At 43.7% G+C, this 23,384-nt stretch overlaps 1 protein-coding gene and 1 long non-coding RNA gene across 18 annotated transcripts in view; one reads left to right on the top strand and one right to left on the bottom strand.

Moving 5' to 3' along the window:
• RAP1GAP2 (RAP1 GTPase activating protein 2) overlaps nt 1-23,384 on the bottom strand; it is a 1,157,030-nt gene that overhangs the window by 541,070 nt on the left and 592,576 nt on the right. For 2 of the 17 annotated variants that reach the window (XM_073616727.1, XM_073616728.1), the window contains exon 1: nt 20,079-20,453. The exons of 10 other annotated variants lie outside the window; for them this stretch is intronic. Coding sequence is in view for 5 of the 7 variants with exons in the window: in XM_073616712.1 (XP_073472813.1) it covers nt 17,516-17,622 (107 nt within the window). In the remaining 2 variants the exon portion in view is untranslated. Of the gene's footprint in view, nt 1-17,515; nt 18,996-20,078; nt 20,454-23,384 lie in introns of those variants that run through there. 5 more of the 17 variants (XM_073616711.1, XM_073616730.1, XM_073616712.1 and 2 more) reach the window with 4 other exon arrangements.
• On the top strand, nt 17,582-19,336 carry LOC141129009 (uncharacterized). Its single transcript, XR_012241754.1, has 2 exons — nt 17,582-18,343; nt 18,697-19,336. It is a non-coding gene; the product is annotated as an uncharacterized lncRNA (long non-coding RNA).

Below are 23,384 nucleotides of genomic sequence, written 5' to 3'. Positions count from 1 at the left end.
GAGTTTGTTTGCCCCCCCCCCCAAATGGAGCACCAGCCGCCACTGGTATACATTCAATACTTGGTCAGGGCTCCTTTTGCATGAATTGCTGCATCAATGCGGTGTGGCATGGAGATGATCAGCATGTGGCACTGCTAAGGTGTTATGGAAGCCCAGGTAGCTTTGATAGTGGCCTTCAGCTCATCTGCATTGTTGGGTCTCTCATTTTCCTCTTGACACTACCCCACAGATTGTCTATGGGGTTTAGGTCAGGCGAGTTTGCTGGCCAATCAAGCACAGTGATACCATGATCATTAAATCAGGTTTTGGTACTTTTGGCAGTGTGTGCAGGTGCCAAGTTCTGGTGGAAAATGAAATCAGCATCTCCATACAGCTGGTCAGCAGAGGAAAGCATGAAGTGCTCTAGAATTTCCTGGTAGAGGGCTGCACTGACTTTGGACTATAAAACACAGTGGACCAACACCAGCAGATGACATGGCTCCCCAAATCATCACTGACTGTGGAAACTTCACATTAGACCTCATGCAACTTGGATTCTGTGCCTATCCACTCTTCCTCCAAACTCTGGGACCTTGATTTCCAAATGAAATGCAAAATTTACTATCATCCTTCATCGAAAGGAAGTCCTTTTTCTCCTTAGCCCAGGTAAGACGCTTTTGACGTTGCCTCTGGTTCAGAAGTGTCTTGACACAAGGAATGCGACAGTTGTAGCCAGGGGCGGACTGACCATTCGGTCCCTCGGTCGCCGACCGAGGGCCCGACGTCAGGAGGGGCCCCATGAGCTGCTCAGTCAGCAGCGGAAAAAAGCCGCCCGCCGCACTGCACTAAAACCCCGTCCTCCCGGTCGCCGCGGCCAGCCCGCTGCCAGAGCAGACCTCGGCTTAGGATGAGAGAGGCTCTGTCAGCAGGGAGGGACGGGGCAGGGAGCTCCACTGACGCTCTGACCCTGCCCTGCCCCGCCCCTCCTCATGTAGTCTGAGTCTGTATAGAGCGTCTCTCCTGCACTTCTGAGAGCTCCGCTCTGGACCACAAAAATCCCCGCCCCTACCGATGAAAGCTCCGCCCCCTACCGACGAAAGCTCTGCCCCCTACCGGCGAAAGCCCCGCCCCTACTGACGAAAGCCCCGCCCCCGGACCTCTGAGAGCGAGAGGTGAGCCCGACTGGTCAGGTATGTCCTTCTGCCTACCGTAGATACCCGTCCTGTAGACCCCTTTTTTTTTGCTAAAGCATCCCTGGAAATGTTGTTTATCCCCCTGTATAGCTGTGCATTGCTGAAAGTTTGAATTTTAAAACTGGCTACCTGGTCATCTCCTGTAGTCGCATCCCCAGTCTGGTTATCTCCTATAGTCGCATCCCCAGTCTGGTTATCTCCTATAGTCGCATTCGCAGTCTGGTTACTTCCTGTAGACGCATTCGCAGTCTGGTTATCTCCTGTTGTCGCATTCGCAGTCTCTGGTTATCTCCTGTAGTCGCATTCGCAGTCTCTGGTTATCTCCTGTAGTCGCATTCTCAGTCTGGTTATTTCCTGTAGTCGCATTTGCAGTCTGGTTATCTCCTGTAGTCGCATCCCCAGTCTCTGGTCATCTCCTGTAGTCGCATCCCCAGTCTCTGGTCATCTCCTGTAGTCGCATCCCCAGTCTCTGGTCATCTCCTGTAGTCGCATCCCCAGTCTCTGGTCATCTCCTGTAGTCGCATCCCCAGTCTCTGGTTATCTCCTGTAGTCGCATTCGCAGTCTGGTTATTTTCTGTAGTCGCATTCGCAGTCTGGTTATTTCCTGTAGTTGCATTTGCAGTCTCTGGTTATTTCCTGTAGTTGTATCCCCAGTCTCTGGTTATTTCCTGTAGTCGCATTCGCAGTCTCTGGTTATTTCCTGTAGTCGCATCCCCAGTCTGGTTATATCCTGTAGTCGCATTCGCAGCCTCTGGTTATTTCCTGTAGTCACATTCGCAGTCTGGTTATTTTCTGTAGTTGCATTTGCAGTCTGGTTATCTCCTGTAGTCGCATCCCTAGTCTCTGGTTATCTCCTGTAGTCGCATTCGCAGTCTGGTTATCTCCTGTATTCGCATTCGTAGTCTGGTTATTTCCTGTAGTTGCATTCGCAGTCTCTGGTTATCTCCTGTTGTCGCATCCGTAGTCTCTGGTTATTTCCTGTAGTCATTTATGATATCTATGGCTATGCATATTTATTGAATCCATATTGAGCACTATATTTGATTGGCTGTTTGCTTCTGCTTAGGCCTGGCAAACACGCACAATCGCACATGATGATGACTTCATCATCATGTGCGTGATTGTGATTGTGCGTGTGTGCCAAGCAGAAGCAGCCAATCAAATATAGTGCTCAATATGGATTAAATAAATATTGGGAAGATTGTTCCTTCCATTGGTGATCAGTGGGAAGAATGTTCCTTACATTCGATGTCAGTGAGAAGAATGTTTCTATACATTGGTGGTCAGTGGGAAGAATGTTCCTTACATTGTTGGTCAGTGGGAAGAATGTTCCTTACATTGGTGGTCAGTGAGAAGAATGTTCCTTACATTGGTGGTCAGTGGGAAGAACGTTCCTTACATTGGTGATCAGTGAGAAGAATGTTCCTTACATTGGTGGTCAGTGAAAAGAATGTTTCTATACATTGGTGGTCAGTGGGAAGAATGTTCCTTACATTGGTGGTCAGTGGGAAGAATGTTCCTTACATTGGTGGTCAGTGAGAAGAATGTTTCTATACATTGGATGTCAGTGAGAAGAATGTTCCTTGCATTGGTGATCAGTGGGAAGAATGTTCCTTACATTGGTGATCAGTAGGAAGAATGTTCCTTACATTGGTGGTCAGTGGGAAGAATGTTCCTTTCATTGGTGGTCAGTGGGAAGAATGTTCCTTACATTGGTGGTCAGTGGGAAGAATGTTCCTTACATTGGTGGTCAGTGAGAAGAATGTTTCTATACATTGGATGTCAGTGAGAAGAATGTTCCTTACATTGGTGATCAGTAGGAAGAATGTTCCTTACATTGGTGGTCAGTAGGAAGAATGTTCCTTACATTGGTGATCAGTAGGAAGAATGTTCCTTACATTGGTGGTCAGTGAGAAGAATGTTTCTATACATTGGTGATCAGTGGGAAGAATGTTCCTTACATTCGATGTCAGTGAGAAGAATGTTTCTATACATTGGTGGTCAGTGGGAAGAATGTTCCTTACATTGTTGGTCAGTGGGAAGAATGTTCCTTACATTGGTGGTCAGTGAGAAGAATGTTCCTTACATTGGTGGTCAGTGGGAAGAATGTTCCTTACATTGGTGGTCAGTGGGAAGAACGTTCCTTACATTGGTGATCAGTGAGAAGAATGTTTCTTACATTGGTGGTCAGTGAGAAGAATGTTTCTATACATTGGTGGTCAGTGGGAAGAATGTTCCTTACATTGGTGGTCAGTGGGAAGAATGTTCCTTACATTGGTGGTCAGTGAGAAGAATGTTTCTATACATTGGATGTCAGTGAGAAGAATGTTCCTTACATTGGTGATCAGTAGGAAGAATGTTCCTTACATTGGTGGTCAGTAGGAAGAATGTTCCTTACATTGGTGATCAGTAGGAAGAATGTTCCTTACATTGGTGGTCAGTGAGAAGAATGTTTCTATACATTGGTGATCAGTGGGAAGAATGTTCCTTACATTCGATGTCAGTGAGAAGAATGTTTCTATACATTGGTGGTCAGTGGGAAGAATGTTCCTTACATTGTTGGTCAGTGGGAAGAATGTTCCTTACATTGGTGGTCAGTGAGAAGAATGTTCCTTACATTGGTGGTCAGTGGGAAGAATGTTCCTTACATTGGTGGTCAGTGGGAAGAACGTTCCTTACATTGGTGATCAGTGAGAAGAATGTTCCTTACATTGGTGGTCAGTGAGAAGAATGTTTCTATACATTGGTGGTCAGTGGGAAGAATGTTCCTTACATTGGTGGTCAGTGGGAAGAATGTTCCTTACATTGGTGGTCAGTGAGAAGAATGTTTCTATACATTGGATGTCAGTGAGAAGAATGTTCCTTACATTGGTGATCAGTAGGAAGAATGTTCCTTACATTGGTGGTCAGTGGGAAGAATGTTCCTTACATTGGTGATCAGTAGGAAGAATGTTCCTTACATTGGTGATCAGTGGGAAGAATGTTCCTTACATTGGTGATCAGTGGGAAGAATGCTCCTTATATTGGTGATCAGTGAGAAGAATGTTCCTTACATTGGTGATCAGTGAAAATGATATAAAGTTAACTCCATAGGAGAAGCGCTCCCCCCCCCCCCCCCGGGAGAGCACTTCTCCTAGGGAGTTATCTGATGTGGGGAGGAGCCGCGAGAGCCACCCCCAGATGTCGAGGTTCGGGGCCATTCTGTGCAAAACGAGCTGCACAGTGAAGGTAAGTATGATATGTTTGTTATTTAAAAAAAAAAAAAAAAAAAAAGAGCCTTTACAATCACTTTAATTTTGGAAAGGTACCATTGTTGCACTTTCTTTAATGTAATTCTGTGACGAACGCATGTAGTGTGGGCAGTGCAAAATGTAGGTGGGGATTTGTGTGGGTGTGGCTTGAGTGTGGGTGGGAACACATGAGCGGGGACAGGGGGCCCCAGGATCTCCTATTGCCCGGGGGCCCCATGAGTTGTCAGTCCGCCCCTGGTTGTAGCCCATGTCCTGGTTACGTCTATGTGTGGTGGATCTTGAAGCACTGACACCAGTCGTAGTCCACGTCTTGTGAATCTCCCCCAAATTCTTGAATGGCCTTTGCTTCACAATCCTCTCAAGGCTGCAGTTATCCCTGTTGCTTGTGCACCTTATTCTACCACACCTTTTCCTTCCACTCAACTTTACAATAATATGCTTGGATACAGCAATCTGTGAACAGCCAGTTTCTTTAGCAATGACCTTTTGTGACTAAGGCCCCATACACACTATCAGATTTTCTGCAGATTTTTGTCTTCAGATTTACCAAAACCATGTAGTGCAAGGGCCTGCCTGATCGCATACAAATTGAAACTCTTAAGGTTTGACCTTATATTATATGGTTTTGGTAAATCTGAAGACAAAAATCTGCAAAAAATATAATAGTGTATATGGGGCATTACCCTCCTTGTGGAGGGTGTCAATGACTGTCTTCTGGACAACTGTCAAGTCAGCAGTCTTCTCCATGATCGTATAACCTACTAAACCAAACTGAGAGACCATTTAAAGGCTCAGGAAACCTTTACGGGTGTTTTGAGATAATTAGCTGATTAGAGTGTGACACCATGAGTCTACAATATTTCACAATATTCTAATTTTCTAAGATACTGAATTTTGGGTTTTCACTAGCTGTAAGCCATAATCAAAATTAAAAGAAAGAAATGCTTGAAATATATCACTCTGTGTGTAATGAATCTATATAATATATGAGTTTTATTTTTTCAATTGAATTACTAAAATAAATTAACTTTTTTATGATATTCAAATTTTTTGAGATGCACCTGTATATCAAACTTAAAAGAGGAATAAATGAGAGAGAAAGTGGGATAGAGGATTTGGTTGCAAAAAAGGTATTGGAATCCACGGCAGCAAAAACTTGTATATTAAGGTTATCACTTTGATGATCCCAGAACAGGAACACTAAATAGACTTCAAAATTTTAAAACATTTTCCATAAAGCGATTTTATTGCTTTATTGAACATAAAAATAATAATAATGATAATAAAAAAATAATTAGCTAAGTGTAGAAACATTGTGTGTATGAACTAATACATTGGAAGAAACCCTAATCTGGACCTATCCATGCTGCACTTTCAAAGGGACAATGGTAATAGAAATGGTAACTCCTAAAATATAAAATGCATCACACATTCTCCTCGAGTATGACAATGGTGCCACGAGTGTGTCATAATGACAATGATCCATCTCAGCTACACAGTATTTTCTTGGTCCAAATATCAATATGAGAGAAATGTTGTATATTACTGATGTTTATTTGTATACTGTACACAGATACAAACAGAGCTATGAATAATTGCCCCTATAGCTGTGAGTCAGGCCACTATTGGCCAAGACATTTTTTTGGCAGTGCCTACATCTGACCCAATATGGGCAATGCAGTAAAGCACCAACTGGCAATATAGAGAGACAAAAGCAGCACAAGGAGCCAATCAGTTGTTCTACAAGGAACACGCTGAAAGGAGGAGAGCGCAAGGTTACAGTCTCAGAATGGAGAAGGGACATATAGAGCAGGGGATAATATAATAGTCACATATGTATGCTGATGCAATCCTCAAAACAATGGCTCCTTCCATTCTCCTGAATAATATCCGTGCAGGTAACAGACAGGTAGGAAAAAATGCATCAGTCCATATATTCGCATTAAATTGATATTAAACCCATCATTTGAAAAAAGACCTTTAGCAACTGATTTAATCATTTACTGAGTATGCAGCTTCTTTACTTTCTAATCCTTGCCCATGTCCCCATTTAAGCTAGTGCAATGACCACTTCCCCAGGTTTCCTGCTTCATGGAGGCTCTTTTCACTTGCAGCATCCTGTGAAACCAAAACCACTTTTGCATGCAGGGACCAGATTTTGCATTAAACACTTGCGGACCGGACCGTCCACTGTACATTTGCTGCTGCAGGTCGGCCGCTCTGTGCCAAATCACGTACGTGACACTTCCGGGTCTGGGGTGCGCACGTGCGCTGCCGGCTACCCACTCCCGCTGTGATCACACACAGCGGAAGCCCAGCAGCAGGTACTGCAGACTCGAAGTCCGCCGACATCCGCTGATTGTACAGTACACAGGCAGAACGGCAATCTGCCTATGTAAACAAGGCAGATTGCCGTTCTGTGAGGAGGGAAGGCATTGATTCTGTGTTCTTGCAAAGCAGGGAAAAGGATCTTTGCATTCCCTTAGTAAAAACACCTCCCCCACAGTACACAAGCACTGGCTAGGAACACATGTAACCTTTTAAATTGCCCCTGCTGTTAACCCCTTCCCAGTGTCATTAGTGCAGTGACAGTGCATATTTTTTTAGCACTGATCACTGTATTAGTGTCACTGGTCCCCAAAAAGTGTCAGTTAGTGTCCCGATTTGTGCGCTGCAATATCGCAGCCCCGCTATAAGTCGCTGATCGCCGCCATTACTAGTAAAAAATAAAAATAAATAAAAATATCCCATAGTTTGTGAACGCTATAACTTTTGCGGAAACCAATCAATATACGCTTATTGGGATTTTTTTTTACCAAAAATATGTAGCAGAATACATATTGGCCTAAATTTCTAAAGAAATTTGTTTTTTTTACATTTTTTTTATTGGATATGTTTTATAGCAAAAAGTAAAAAAATATTGTTTTTTTTTTTTCAAAATTGTCAGTCTTTTTTTGTTTATAGTGCAAAAAATAAAAAATCGCAGAGGTGATAAAATACCACCAAAAGAAAGCTCTATTTGTGGGAAAAGAACACAAATTTTATTTGGGTACAGCGTTGCACGACCAAACAATTGGCAGTTAAAGTAACACAGTGTAGTATCGCACAAAATGGCTTGGTCATGGAGGGGGGTAAATCTTCTGGAGGGCAAGTGGTTAGAGTGGTTGTAAACCCATACATATACCCAGTTAAGTGACTGGCCTCAGGTGATACACAGAGATGAAACAAATCCTCTTACATAAGTTGTGCCTGTTTATCTAGAGCCGTCTTTCTCCTACAGCCATTGAAATGCAGAATTTGCACAGGATCTCTCAGCTCTGAAAAGCAGAGGGGGGAGAGCTAAAGTTACATCAGTGAGGAGAGCACCGAGAGCTGATTGGAGGGCAGGGAGACACCCCCCTTCACACAGAAACAGAGCTGAGACTGTCAATCAGCTGGAGGTCCCTCCCCGTCACCATTTTTCTCTTGGTGTCAGGAAAACTTGTCAGAAGTTACTCATACTTATAGCAGAGGAGGGAGGCAGCAGACAGAAATTACACTTAGTGCTCTGGATTGAGACAGGCACGCACTATAGAGGGATATGCTTTGTTTATATTTCATGTCTAAGGATTACAACTACTTTGGATAGAAACACAAAGTCCGGTAGCCTAGGAAGGCCTCTGCTCCTCGCTCCTCCTCCCCTTCCAAGCTAGCACACTGGCTTAAGACTGCACTGTCCACAGGTAACTCTTTCCTGTGAAGACTGGAAGATCAGATACGCAGCATTGAGAGAGAGCCAGCAGCATTGAACGTTGTAAACTGCAAGTGCTGGGTAAGAATTTGAACAAATAGTTTACAGTGGAATGTTTATTTTCTTGTGCTTGATGTGTCAAGCTAAAATAAGCTGAGGCTTTAAAGTGGAGTTCCGCTTAAAAAAAAAAAGTCAGCAGCTACAAACACTGCAGCTGCTGACTTTTAATAATCAGTCACTTACCTGTCCCAGGGTCCAGCGATGCGGGGGAACAAAGCCCAGCTCGTCACCCCCTCCTCTCTGCGGTGCCGGCATTGTAACTGTGGGCACCCACTGCGCATGTGCGAGCCGCGCACCATGACTGGCCAGGCAATCCTCTGGGACCTGTGACGTGTCCCAGATGATAGCTGAGAGGGAGGGGGGAGAGGTGATCTCCCTTTAGGTGCCGCGGTGCGCCGGGAGGAAGTGGGAGCTGGAACCCTCTAAAAAGAGGTCATCTGCCCCCCCCCCCCCCCCCCCCAAAAAAAAAATGACATGCCAAATGTGGCATGTCAGGGGGTCACCTTCCCTTGAAGCAGACGTTCCATTTTTGGGTGGAACTCCATTTTAATACTACTATAAATGAAGGTCAAAACCAGGCCTTCCCTGCAGGTAGCCTGCATATTTATGGGCAACCTGGGATATCAGTAATTGATTAACTTAGGTACAGTTTGCTGCATGACGGTACACAACACTAGTCTATCTACATTTCTCTAAAACAAGTAATCATGATATTTCTGTTCAAGAGAAATCCATTTGGCACAAATGGTCTCCAGGGGTAATTTTGAGACACAACTGGACAAAGTTCCCATGTAAGGGAAACCTTCCTTCAATTCTCATTTGTTCTACACTGTGAATGCACAAATACAGTATCTAGTAGCATTCTACATAATAAAACTGTACAATTATAGATGCAAAAGCTTTTGCTTAAGTAGGTCATACATAATGTAGGATCTTCCAGTCAATGGATTATTCCCTAATGAAGAAACATCATCTAATGTCCATGGAAGAGGTTCTCAGTCACATTAAATATAAAAAGTAATTGTGAAGTATATAGCATGTCTAGATAGTGTGTCTATAAACCATAAATATGTAAGTGTTTGCTGGGAATGATGTGTATACCGGAACAGAAAGGTATTTCAGTACCAATCATTTGCTGAAAGTCTTGTGCAAACAACACCCAAAGAAGTCATGTCAGGATACTACATGTATGTGGCTAATGGGGCGTACACACGGTCGGACTTTTCAACCGGACTGATCTGACGGACCAAATCCGGCGGACAATCCGATCGTGTGTGGGCTTCACTGGACCTTCAGCTGACTTTTCCAGTCGCAAATCTGACGGACTTTAGATTTGGAACATGCTTCAAATCTTTACGTCGTAACTCCGCCGGACCCAGAAATCCGCTCGTCTGTATGCTAGTCCGACGAACAAAAACCAACCCTAGGGCAGCTATTGGCTACTGGCTACTTCCTTATTTTAGTTCAGTGTACGTCATCATGTACGAATCCGTCGGACTTTGGTGTGATCGTGTGTAGGCAAGTCCGTTCGTTAGAAAGTCCGTCGGAAGTCCGTCAAAAGTCCGTCGAAAGTCCGCTGGAAAATTTGTCGGACCAGTCCGGTCCAAAAGTCCGCCCGTGTGTACGCGGCATAACACATGCAGTTTCTTCTATCAAACAAACTTGAGGACCCAAGTTGTGAGCTATGTAACTGAACTAAGTTTTATAACAACAATCTGCAACTTTTTCACACTAACTGGATGTGATTAAAATCCACTGGGTGCTCTGATCTGCACAGCCTTTCCTCCAAATATGGCCACTTTGTACTACGCATGCATGTGCTGGAACCATTCATTCCTATGGGAAAGATGTATTACATGTGAACACCTGAGGATGACATGAGTAATGAATTGAGCCTCTAAATGCATATGCAAATTGAAGCAGCCATTTTTGTGCAGGCAGTGGGTCCCTGTAATGAAGATCACTGGATTGGGGTTAAAGGCAAGTAAAGACCAGGTGGACAGCACTAAGAGCTCTAAGTACAATAAGAAATGAAAGTACTGGTGTACTGTTAAGGGTCATTATTACTAAAAGATGTTGTACTTTCATAACTGTATGCAACACATGCTATGACAGTATTCAGTATATGAATTTGTATTTGTTTAAAGTGGACCTTCTCTCATTTTACTACTTCCTTTATTTTATTCTTCCTCAGTTCAGCAAATTTCAACAAAGGTTCCTCTAAAGAGGAGAAGATACTTTTTCTGCACAGGGCAGCCTGTTCTTCTGCCTTCCTTGCCTATAGGACAGGGACGTGCAATCAGGTGGGGCAGAGAAACAAAAAAAATGTAAAAAAACCCCAAAAAACTATCGACTTTGAGGGTCATAGCTTGGCGACCAGAGGTCACAGAGACCCCAAATTTGGGGGGTGGGTAGCTGAAGTCATACCCCACCACTGGTCAATTTGGGGCTCCTATCATTCATGATTCAGGAGATACGGGGCTCCTAGCGCAGCCTGCCAGAAGCTACATACAGAGCGGCCAGGTTAAATACAAGCAGGCACACTCTGCAGCAGACTGAGAGGATGAGCTCACAGTGCCTCTCCTCACTTCTTGTCAGAAGCACTGAGCTCAATGGACAGCTTGGAGTCTTGGACGGATGATAAAGTACCATTGGCCCAAGCTGTCCAATAAAAATGCTGCAGTGGAGGCACGCCTCTTACTGCAGTGTCATAGAAGGGGAATGTGTCTAAAAGACAAATACTCCCTTCCAGCCCAGCCCTCTTAACTACAAGGGAAAAAAAAGTGTTTATGGGTATAAGATTTACCCATAATCCCATGTTTTTCTCACACAGTTAAGAGGGAGAATGGGAATCTGCTGCTTCTGAAAAGGTTCAAGCTAAATCATATATTATTATGCTATATGTTATAAGATAATAATGTATTATTTATCTATTTACTGTGAAATTACTGGTTTGAAGTAATAACTTCAAACTTCAGTAATTCGTCCGTTAAGCCACCTGCTTGAGTACAGTTTTTGAAAATATAGTAAATTACCTTAAAAATAATATATAATAATTATTTCTATATTACTTACTTATGGTAATTAGGCCCAAAGCCTCCTACGATTACCACGTCGCCTACCCCAGAAGGCTTTGGGGCTATATAGAACACACTTCGCATGCATGGTGGAGTGCCATCAAAGGGCTGGCTACTAAGGCCCAGAAGTCACCACTGGCTTTCTGGTGACAGTAGAGAGAAAGAGGGAACAAGCATGGGTCCGAGTGTGCTGCAGGGCAGAGCTGGAATCACTGGACAGGTAAGTATGCTATTTCCACTACTTCAGCTCAACCAAACAAACAAGAGGTCGCTAAGATTGAAATCAACTCCTCTGCAGGGAGTTGAGAGTGAAGATCCTTTTTGACATGCCTTTATTTATATTTTCTCCACATTTACATGCAGGTAAACCGACAGGAGTTTGGGCAAACTGTAAAACTGCTAAGGTGTAAAGGCAGTTTTTGCAATATTATTTTTAAAATTAAAGATTTTAAACATTTAAATAAATGTTTGAGTCAAAAGTAGCTATGCCGCTCCAAACTTGCCTCTTTCCCTGTACCTCCAGCTCTCTTCAGTAGCATACCTCCCACTCCAATGCATTTTACCCCACAAAGGGCTTAATCATGGGGATCAATCATCCAATCACTGGTCCCTATGATGATGAATCAGGTTTAAAAAAGACACAAGTCCATCTAGTTAAACCAATAAAAAAAAAAAAAAATGTGCATTTATTATTTTTCCTGCAGGAGCCTGCAAAGCATTGCACCTGTGATCAGTGGATCCAAGGTGCAATGTCAGGCTCATGCAGACAAGCCCTACAGATTTCAGCGCAAACCTCTGTACAGGCTGTCAGCTCATCAGTGCCCTTGCATTTCATTGAGGACTGCAAGCTGTCTTCTGTGGTGGATGATGAGACTTATGCCGCGTACACACGGACGGACTTTTCGACCGGACTTGTCTGACGGACACCGAAGGACCAAATCCGGCGAACAATCCGATCGTGTGTGGGCTTCACCGGACCTTAAGCGGACTTTTCCAGTCGCAAATCTGACGGACTTTAGATTTGGAACATGCTTCAAATCTTTACGTAGTAACTCCGCCGGACCCAGAAATCCGCTCCTCTGTATGCTAGTCCAACGGACAAATAAATGAAGCTAGGGCAGCTATTGGCTACTGGCTATCAACTTCCTTATTTTAGTCCGGTGTAAGTCATCACGTATGAATCCGTCGGACTTTGGTGTGATCGTGTGTAGGCAAGTCCGGTCGTTAGAAAGTCCATTGAAAGTCCGCCAAAAGTCCATCGAAAGTCTGTTGAAAGTCTGTCAGACGGGCTGTCGGAGTTTTGTGGCTGAAAAGTCTGACCGTGTGTACGCGGCATTATAGTTATCTCATTTACAGATTCCTGTGAATGAATGATGCAGCAAAATGTGACAGCAGGTGCAGGGAGAGGAGTCCCTCACCTCCTGTCACAGGGGGAGGACATAAAAATATGGGTGTAACTTGCACCATGTTCCAAAAGGTTAACTTATCCTTTAAGCCCTTTGTGGGAGTGAAACATGTTGAAGCGCTAGGTGGGCATTAGAGGTGAATCTTCTACTATACTAAAACCTAGTACACAGGGGCCGAATGTCTGGTGACATTGGCCGGTTCAAATAAAAACAGCCAACATACGGCCCGTGTGCATGGCAGTCAGCCTGACAGAAGTCAGCTGTTCGGCCGGCTTCTGTCGGATGTGCATGCTGGAAAACCAGTAGCCGACCGGCTCCCAAACAGCGCTCTCAGCCATTGACCATGGTGTTCTGGAGGGGGGGCAGTCCGTCTGTCAGAAAGCAATAGCTTGGGGGGGAGACAGCTCTACTAACATTAGAGCTGACAGTTTCTTTTCATTCAGCCCAGCAGCTTGAACTGATAGTGTGTGCTAGGCTTAAAGTTGGTTTTAAATCAATGATGACATCAGTGTGTGCAACTCATTAAAGCGGAGTTCCAACCAAAAATGGAACTTCCGCTTTTTGGAATCCTCCCCTCCTCCGGAGTCACATTTGGCCCCTTTCAGGGGGGAGGGGAGAGCAGATACTTGTATAATCCAGGTATTTGCTCCCACTTCGGGGCATAGATATCCGCGGGTACCCGCGGATATCTATGCCACATCCGGCGCCTCCTCCGTCCCCCCCACTGTCTTCTGGGAGACACACAGGTCCCAAAAGACAGCAGGGACCTGTGGGATCGCGCAGCATGACTCACGCATGCACAGTAGGGAACCAGGCTGTGAAGCCGCAAGGCTTCACTTCCTGTTTCCTTACCGAAGATGGTGGCGCCTCCACCCAAGAGCCAAGGGACAGATCGGCTTACATCGCGGGCACCCTGGACAGGTAAGTGTCCATATTTTAAAAGTCAGCAGCTGCAGTATTTGTAGCTGCTGACTTAAAAAAAAAAAAATTCGGCAGGACCTCCATTTTAATTTCTACTTGACAAATGAATAAAAAGTGAGGAAAGTAAAGCGGAACTAAACCCATCAATTTAACTGATTTCCAAAATACATACATTCAAGGCATGCCATGAATGAGAGCTGTCACAGTTGCTTGTCCTTTCAACCAAACTGTCAAACCATCATATGGCTGGTGTCATACTTGATCACATGTGCAGCACCATGGCAACTGCTGATCAAACAGTGGCTAGGATGGAAGCTTCCTTGGCTGTAAAGAATAGGAGGGTTTAGTTCTGCTTTAAACACTCCTAGCAGGGTTATAATTTATCCCAACTTTTATCACTTAGTATAGTTTGTCCCTATCCCTGTCACAGTTTGGTCTGCATGAAATGTAGAGAAAACTGTAAAAGAGTAATGTTAAATAAAAAGAAATGAAAGTGGTGGATAGAATCTTTATTTGTATTAAACATGTAAAATAATCGGAGTACAATAGTTTTGAGGATAGTTCAGCCATAACCAGCCTTGGTCATGTGCAACCTGTACCTTTGTATGTGATGCCAACCAGTGCGGGGGTACCCACAGCTAGTTTTAGCTTTAGCTAATAATTAAACTATAACCTATATAAGAGCATAGCTCCCAACTGTCCCTGATTTTGAGGGACTGTCCCTGATTTGGAACAATGTCCCTCCGTCCCTCTTTCCTCCTTATGTGTCCCTTATTTTGGTCTGATCTATATAGCTGTATATAAAATGTACTTTTTATCTATCAAAAAGTGTTTTCCAGCACTAAACCTTTCATCTAATTTCTAAATTGCTGCATTTGTAAATTCCAAAAGCCAATATAAAGGAATAGTAGTGGTAAAAAAAAAATCTTGTTTTTTTATACAATTCTCCTTTAAGGGGGCGTGGCAAGGGGTGTGTCCTATGTCTGCATACTTTTGCTGATAGGCGTCCCTCATTCCCATCTCAAAATGTTGGGAGGTATATAAGAGCCATTCTTCTAGTAGCCCCTATAGATTACCACTAGGCACCTGTTCTCTCCCCTCCCCCTTCTCAGGTGATATGGCTTTGTAAGAGCTACATCCCCCTTGAGGCAGATAAGGTGTATAATAGGAACTATGTACATATATTAAAGGATATTGGAGCTGTTTCAAGTACAGTGTCACTTTTCTTCGGTATTTACTCTGAACTCCGTATAATCTAACATTGGTCATGGCTACAACAGCATACCCCTAATGCTCTACGCTTCTTGTTCCAGACATTAGGACATTGATGTCATACAAGGATCAGTTGCTTTGCAACACATAAATATTGAACTTTCCTAATGCTCTGCCATCCTAGATCTGTATGAACTGACTAAATGAAACTTTTCTAAGCATAAGAACTTTATCTCCTGTACAAAATCATTTTGCTTTAGAGTTCTTTGCCTGATACTATAAAAGGATGTGGAGGAAATCTAACTGTAATCATAGACGACAATGTATTTGGGCAACATAGGACTCCATGCCGATATTACAATTCAGATCTAATCTGGAGTTTTAGATTGCTAGTTATATACTATCTACTGAATGAATTGAAACAACTCCCAATTTCTGTATGTGATAAAAATAATAGCGTCAGTTGCAAAGATTTTTCAGCATGCTAAACATTGTCTCCAGTAAAAATAGTTTTTTTTCTGCACCCAATTTATGGTTACAGTGAAATGATTATGATTTTTGTTTTTTGGACCCATTGTTAAAAATGTTTTTGCAGCCAGGAAAATAATCTTGGATCAGTCAACGTACTATTACTGTGGGGATACTAAGCAGGCATCTGCCTGAGTCCTTGCATGGAGCATGAAAACTGGGGGACCCATCAGCTCCTCCGGTGACAAGGGTGTATGGCCGAGAAGAGCTGATCCAGGTGCACATGCATGCATTACATTGGAGCTCAATAAAAGTACTGAGATAAGAGAACAATCCTTTTACAGCACATGTTCTACTGCTAGAGAGATAAAAATGCAGCTGTTGTGGGAACTTGGCAGTGGTGAGAAGACTAGACAAATATCAGATGTCGCCCAATACCGATGAGAAAATATGCCACTGCGTTATATACATTGCTACTGTAGCATAAAGTAACCCATAAACAGATTTAATCTGGCACACCACTGACTGATGAAATCATGCAACAATCTGGCTGTGTGTGAGGGAAAAATGACAAATAAGCACCAGCAGCTGGGATGTCATTGGACAGGCTGGAAATTGTTTTGATAGTTGCCCATTAAGCAGAGATAAGTTGCCACTTTGTACCACTCTTGGCAGCAGCCTTTCTCAACTAAGGTTCCTCAAAATGTTGCTAGGGGCTGCTTGAGCAATTTGTGATTTCTGATTCTCAGACAAGTAACCACTGGCAACACTGATCTTTTAGCTATACTTAAGGCCCTTTTTACACGGTTGGTCGGATCAGGTACGCCTGTCAGTTTTTCAGGTGGACCTGTTCAGAACCTCCATGTAAAAAAATGGGCATCCATTTACATTCAATTACCTCCAACTCTGTCCAGGTTCACAAAATAAATGAGGAAAAGGTATGTGTCCTTTTCCCTTTTTCCGGCCCAATTGTGATGGATCAGACGTAGCCTGATGTAAATGGACACAGGTCTATTTACACCTCTCTGCTCAAAGATTCAATATGGGTTTGAAAGGCTCCCACAGCAAAAACTGAATGGACCCAGATTTACAAAAGTGACATTCATTCTGTTCTGACTCAGCAGGAAATCTTTTCATAGATCCCTCACTGATCAGACCAGAGAAGGCCCATATGGAAGGGGCCTAAATGGACATTTTTTCCCAATGACCACTAATGTAAGGAGCATTCTTCTCAGTGACCACCATGCTATCTTACCATGAGCCAATGATATAATTATCCTGAGACTGGAAACTTATTTCAAGGATTCCTCCAGGTTAAAAAGGTTGTTAAACGCTGTTTTGAAGCACCTGGCCTTCAAACACTGTCCAAAAGGTGTGCATATTGAGATTGCTCTATGGTTTGTCCATAGGTGACCATACGTGGCATACTAATAGCAAATGCAGATCACCACTTGTCCTAGTTATGTCATATAGGGGCTAACAGTAGAGTAATAATGAGCACTTAGAAGTTAAACAGTAATATATGACATACTGTAAGTCATCACAACTTATTGACTATCATTACTTTTTCTCTGGAGAAAAGGGATCAAACCTCTCGCAGCGCATGTGCAACATCTATCTATATATCTTTTTGCAGAGATCACAGCAGATCATGTTTGTACAGCCATTCCAGAAAGGATGGGTGGCATGGGGAGGGGAATATGCTGATCTATGGCCAGCTTGCTCCTGATTTAACAAATTCAAGCCCTTGTGTGTGGTCAAACATGTCATTAGCAATTGCACACGCTGTCAATTACCTAGTGTGATGACCTTAATTTCTACCCCTGTAAAACTTGTTTTGAGATGCTAACTAAGCTGTTTTATTTGCATCTTTGTTCATCTCCCCCTACATACTGGTGTACTAATGACTTATTGTTTCCCTGCTGCCTTTTAAGATATCTAGCCTCAGCAGGACCTGGATTTTGTTCACAGTAGGCTTGTGCTCCCACTCTTGTTTTCACTACCTCCTCAACAACCCACAGTCATTCATTGTACAAATACAATAAGTCATTGCAAACTCTTGCTTGCTACACAGCATGCATGGGCCCCACAGAGAGACCGCAAGGTGAGCCTAACACATAACAGCAACTCCCACAGCATTAACTCTCTGTGGTCGAGCCAGCTCTAGCAATACATGGAATAAGGCTAGAAACAGGAGTTAATGGTCTCTACGGTTTACCTTCGCTCTCGGTTCTGTTTCCGTGATTTGTGTAGCAATCCAATTAAAACCACAGCTGCACGGATACCTGCTTTTTTGGAATGGATTCTCTCCGTTGGTTGTGACATAGTTACCGGCTCCAATATCCAGAACCAAAGTAGAAATAATAATAATAATAAAAAACTTAGGCGGCAAAGCCTGTGGAAAGATTTCTTTTCTCCACTCCTGTTTATTTGATTTGGAGGTGTACAGGTTGAGACAGGTGACTTTTAGCCCAGTGACCTTCAGGTCACCTGTCACACATTTAGCCCCACGTTCAGGATCTCTCCTCTATTCCAGGACAAGCGGAGATATCCAAAGGTTGCTGCCAGTTTTCTATAGAAGTCACTTTCCAAAGTGCTGCAGTGGCAGTTACAATGACAAGCCTATCCCGGTAGGAAAAACTCATCTGTGGCTCCGCCAGAGGACCAAATGTCTTTCTTTCTCCCTTGGGTTCTCAGAAATATTCCAAGACAAGTTTCAGCTCATAGACCATAGACAGTGTGTGACTTTCCTCCACTGATCCATGATGGTGCTAGAAGACACATGCATGCACACAGAACAAAACACACACAAACCGATGCGGAGCTGTAACGGGGATGTCATGAAATCAAAGCCCAGGAGAGGGAGGGTGGGAGAAAAACAAACACTTTCCCACTAGCACACGGAGACACAATGGCTTGGAGTTGGCCCTGCACCTGCTGGATAAAATATTAACTTTCACAGGCAAGAGGATGCTGAGTGTGTGTGAAGTAGGCGTTGGATTTAGCATCTTTGGCTGCACAGGCTAAGGATACCAGGATCTGCAAGGTGGGTGTTACCAGACGGCTTATTTCCTCCTCTTTCCTCATTCTTTCCCTACTCACTGCAGAAAGCTATGGATGAATTTGGTGACAGGGAACAGCAAAGTCTGGACAGAGTTGTTCAGAACTGGCTGCCTTTTCTGCACAGGCAGCAGTGGAGTTGGTGTGGCAGCAGCAGAGACAATACATATTTAACGGAGGAGGGACAATGTTGGATTTAACCCTGTCTCTACCTCATAGCTATATAGCTACTTATACTGTATATGCTATTGAAAAATATGTAAAGAAGGAAGCTTATCTTTGCTGTCAGATGCTGTTGATGTTTAGCGGTCAAGCCAATATTTTTTTTTTTTCCATTAGATGCTGAATATTTGATTGCTGATGAAAGGCTGTACTGAACATGGCTGGGCACCGACAACTCCTTATTGCAAGCAGAGATAAGCAATTAATGAAAAGATCCCCTTTGCCAGCAGTTCACCCTGCAAACCGGTTTAACGCTTTATGATGAACTAATCTGCTATATTTTCATTTTAGTTGCAGATATTTGTATAGACGTAAATTGCAACTTGTGACACTGACCATATACTATGAAAGTTGTGGTTAAAATCATTTTTTTTTTAAATCACATACAGTGGGCATGAGTTCCATAATCTGCAAGAATTAAAAAAAAAAAAAAATATAAGAAGACAAGTGAGCGTTAACGTAATCAAACACACCACCTGCTTGATGACATGGAGATTGCCTAAATAATTGAGATGAATGACAGGCAATCGTTACGATTTATTTTTCATGGGGATGTTGTAACTGATGCTAAATATAAGTCAAATAATGATGTTCTCCACCAAGGTTGAAAGTTCTGCATTGTCTAAGACTGAAGAAAGTTAAAGGGGACCTTCAGGCATTTTTTCAACTTTCCATATTTTAAATCTTCTGCCCTTGTTGTTTTAACTTTGGATAGTAAAAAAACATTTTTTTCTGCCAGTAAATACCTTATACACTTTCTGTTTCTTATCTGGTAAAAAGCATAAGCGTATGACATCATGCACAGCTCTCTCTCACTCTTGTGAGAGTTTGCTAGGACCACAGGGAACGCAATCATGTGAAAGTCAAACATTAAGGCGGTACCCCGGCTTAGAGATGAGACGTACACTGTGTGCAGTAGTTGATTACACGAGTCCTTCTATAATAATGCTGTTCCGTATCACTACACACCTTATTTGTGGATGCTGCATTTAAGAGGGACACTGCTAAAACTGTGCCCTCTCAATTAGTCCAGCGTACCTCTCCCACTCCTGCTCCCAGTGACAGAATGGGATCCTAGCACAGACCCCATGCTTTAACTCACTTAACTCCTTTACTCTCCCATAGTTTAGCCACATGGTCTCCGTAATGTGGGTTCAGCCCGATATTTTCAGGGAACCAACCACTGGGGAGGAAGCCAGATCACTGACCCCTCGCTACCAGAGGACCCTCCACCATGCCAGGTATCACACTTCAAGACAGGCTGTATTGCTCCTTACACTAGTTCTGGTTACCTTTAATAGTGGCCTTGCTTCATACCCCATATGTGCTTTCCTGACCCTGTTCTTTGATACACCAGAGACCATCGTGCACTCCTTTGAATGACTTCAGACTAGGCTTTGAACAGTTTGACAACTTTTATTGTAACTCTTGGCAGAACAAATGAGAATAACAAAGTCCAGACCCTAAACTGACTAATGTAGGTGGCTGCCCAGAAATACCTTTACAGGTGCTAGTCCATAGCTGGTGATCTTCAATGACTGGTAGTGTCCATCGGTACACCGGCATCTTGTGCTGATTACATGCTGATTCTTGGGCTCCCAGGTTCCATGTACTGTTGAGTTCCCTCGTCCTCAAGCTCCTGCCGGACTCCGCCTGCACCTGAACTGGACCTTGCCTTTATTTATGTGTTACACCAGGTGGAAAGCCAGCCCAGGACAAAAAGTCTGGGAACTGAAGTACTGAAAGGTAACCCTTTCCCAGCCTGGGCGGGCCAATTACGTTGCTAGTTCAATACACTGTAGGCAATATGCATACACGCACACAGGTCTTTGTCCATATTTAAGGCCTGCTCACACCATAACTTCTGCTTCCTGGATGAGTTTCTGCATATGCATTTTTTATTTGTTTTTGATGCGTTCCAGTGCATTCCCCCCCCCCCCCCCTTTTTTTTTTGTTCATCTCAGCTGATGACAGTTGAGGACACATGCGTTCTGGTGTGTTTTTTATGTGTTTTGCCCTGTTCCATACAGAAAAAATGCAACATTTTCTACTTTTGTTGACTGCACTGGTGTGAGATAGGGCGATTGGAATCCATGTTAAACACTGTCCATGCATTTTTGATGCAGAATAAAAATGCACTGGACAGCATCTGGTATGAACCAGCCCTAGACACTCATTTTATTTGACATAGCAACGCTTTTGACCATGTCTAGTCCTTTATCAAACTAATGTTAACTCCTAGCTTGATAAAGACTATGGTCCCATACATTGCTATGTGAAAAGGAGCTTGACTGTTTTGGGCTGTCATGCTTTTATCAAAAAGTGAAAGAGCTTTTAAAATGGACAAAGACCCATGTGCTTATATACTGCGTTTTTTTGCAAGCTTAAGGTTCCTCAAAGTTACTGAAGGAGGTTTCATCTTGGCACCAGGTACTGAACAAGATGTGTGCTCCTAAAGTAGAAACTCAAACGCTATTTTTAAGTATTTTTGTCACCATGCCTCACTTAATACTGTTTCCTTTAAACACAATTCCAGGTACAAAAACTTTCATTTAAATATATTCCTCAAAAGTCACCAAATATTTTAGACCCCTTTCACACTGGGGTGCTTTTCAGGCGTTTTAGTGCTAAAAATAGCGCCTGTAAAGTGCCTGAAAGGCGCCTCTCAAGCCACCCCAGTGTGAAAGCCTCAGTGCTTTCACACTGGGGTTGTGCGCTTGCAGTACGGGGAAAAAATTGCTGGAAACAGCATCATTGGGGCAGTGTGGGAGCGGTGTATACACCGCTCCCAAAATGCCCTGCCCATTGAAATGAATGGGCAGTGCTGTCAAAGCGCTTCTGCAGCACCATAACACGGGCGCTATTAACCCTTTCTTCACCCGCACCGCCCCAGTGTGAAAGGGATCATCTACTTTGTCTGCACCAACAGCCTTTGTATACCCAGCTATTACCTTGTAAATATACCGGCAACATCATCACTGTGTTATTCATATCCTGTGCAGAGAACAGAGCTGTGGGTGGGACCCAGCAGGCCCCTCCTACTAAAGGCTACCTGCAGACAACTACGGTAAGGGGCGGAGACAAGAGGTCTGACGAAGGAACTATGCATGCTCCGAAATGTATTACCGCCCACCACCTCCACCTGCTGTCACATCGCCGCATGCGTTTCAGCTTGGTTCCAGAACCCAGGCTGCCTCATCGCATCTTCACCTTCTCACTAATCCACGTCACCAGGGACCCTGACAGATGCAGCATGGCTCTCTCTCTCCCCCAGACAGACGAGGATAATGTCGTGTACATACGGGCGGACTTTTCGACTGGACTGGTCCAACGGGACAAATCTGTCGGACAATCCGACCGTGTGTGGGCTTCGGACCTGCAGCTGACTTTTTTGGTCGAAAATCAGACGGACTTTAGATTTGGAACATGTTTCAAATCTTTCCGACGGACTCGAGTTCGGTCGAAAAATCCGCTCGTCTGTATGCTAGTCCGACGGACGAAAGCCGACGCTAGGGCAGCTATTGGCTACTGGCTATCAACTTCCTTATTTTATTTCGGTCGTACGTCATCACGTACGAATGCGTCAGATTTTGGTGTGATCGTGTGTAGGCAAGTCCGTTCGTTCGGAAGTCCGTCAAACCTCCGTTGAAAGACCGTCGGAAAGACCGTCGGACCTTTGATGCCGAAAAGTCCGTCCGTGTGTACACGGCATAACAGCGATCCGCGTGAGGACAAATCATTATATGCCTATGACCTCATACAATCTTGTAAGTGTTTTTAATCCTTTGTGCCTGTAATACATCTTTTAACCACTGCACTTAGAGGTGCTTTTCTCTTTCTTTTATGACCCTCCAGAGCTGCTTCTTCTCTACAAAGTGCTGCCTTCAGTGCCATCTCTCCACTGCTACTAAGGACCGGATACCCAACCTCACCAGATCGCCCTCATCTCTCCCTCCTTTCAGAGGCGGAGACAAGACCCGTCATCCTGCACAAGGAGAAAGAGCAGCAGTGGCCGCCTGAAAAGCACCCCACTGTGAAAAGGGTCTAAAATATTTGGTGACTATTGAGGAATATATTTATTAGAGGAAGTTCCTGCAAAGAGGCAAAGTTTCACACTGGAGTACTGCACAGACCTGGAAGAAATACACATAGTACACCAAGATTCAAATAAGAATACACATGCCTCTTATATTGGAACACGTTATGCTTATTCTGGAGTTCTTAAAGTACATGTATATGTTTGCTAAAAATCTTCCCCGTCCCCTCATGACATCTGGTTCCCCCTCTAGCAGATTTGTACTTACTGTGCCCTATGTCTTTGGCCACCCATGCCCTCTGCCATTTGGCTGGTAACAATTCAAACATCCCATTGACCTGGATAGGACATACACATATAACAGAAGTAACATTCTATTCAAATCTATGGCACGTTAAGGGGCATATGTGGATAACCTGGCACTCACTTTTTACCAGCCAGGCTGCAGAAAGCACAGGAGGCTGCAGCTGTCAGACAAGGTAAATACCACCCTGCTAGAGGAGGAACCCTATGTATTGGGTGGGGGAGGGGGCTTGGGAAATGTGTTAACAAATAAAACTATTAGTCTGATGCCTAGAATTCCATAAATAGATACAAAATATAATACAAAATTATCACACAAGTGGTACATTAATTCAGGGCCTCATTCACATCAGCGTATTCATCCATACAGCCATGCAAAGAGCTGTCTTTGCCTGCACGGGATGTACAGGTATTTTGTGTATCTGCATGCAGATGGTCCCATTGTTATCGATTGGGACTCATGGCT

Source organism: Aquarana catesbeiana, linkage group LG02, assembly GCF_042186555.1.
Source record: "Aquarana catesbeiana isolate 2022-GZ linkage group LG02, ASM4218655v1, whole genome shotgun sequence".
In the NCBI taxonomy this organism is placed as follows: Eukaryota; Metazoa; Chordata; class Amphibia; order Anura; family Ranidae; genus Aquarana; species Aquarana catesbeiana.
Note: the sequence above shows the minus strand (reverse complement) of the source record. Positions and strands in the feature narration are given on the sequence as shown.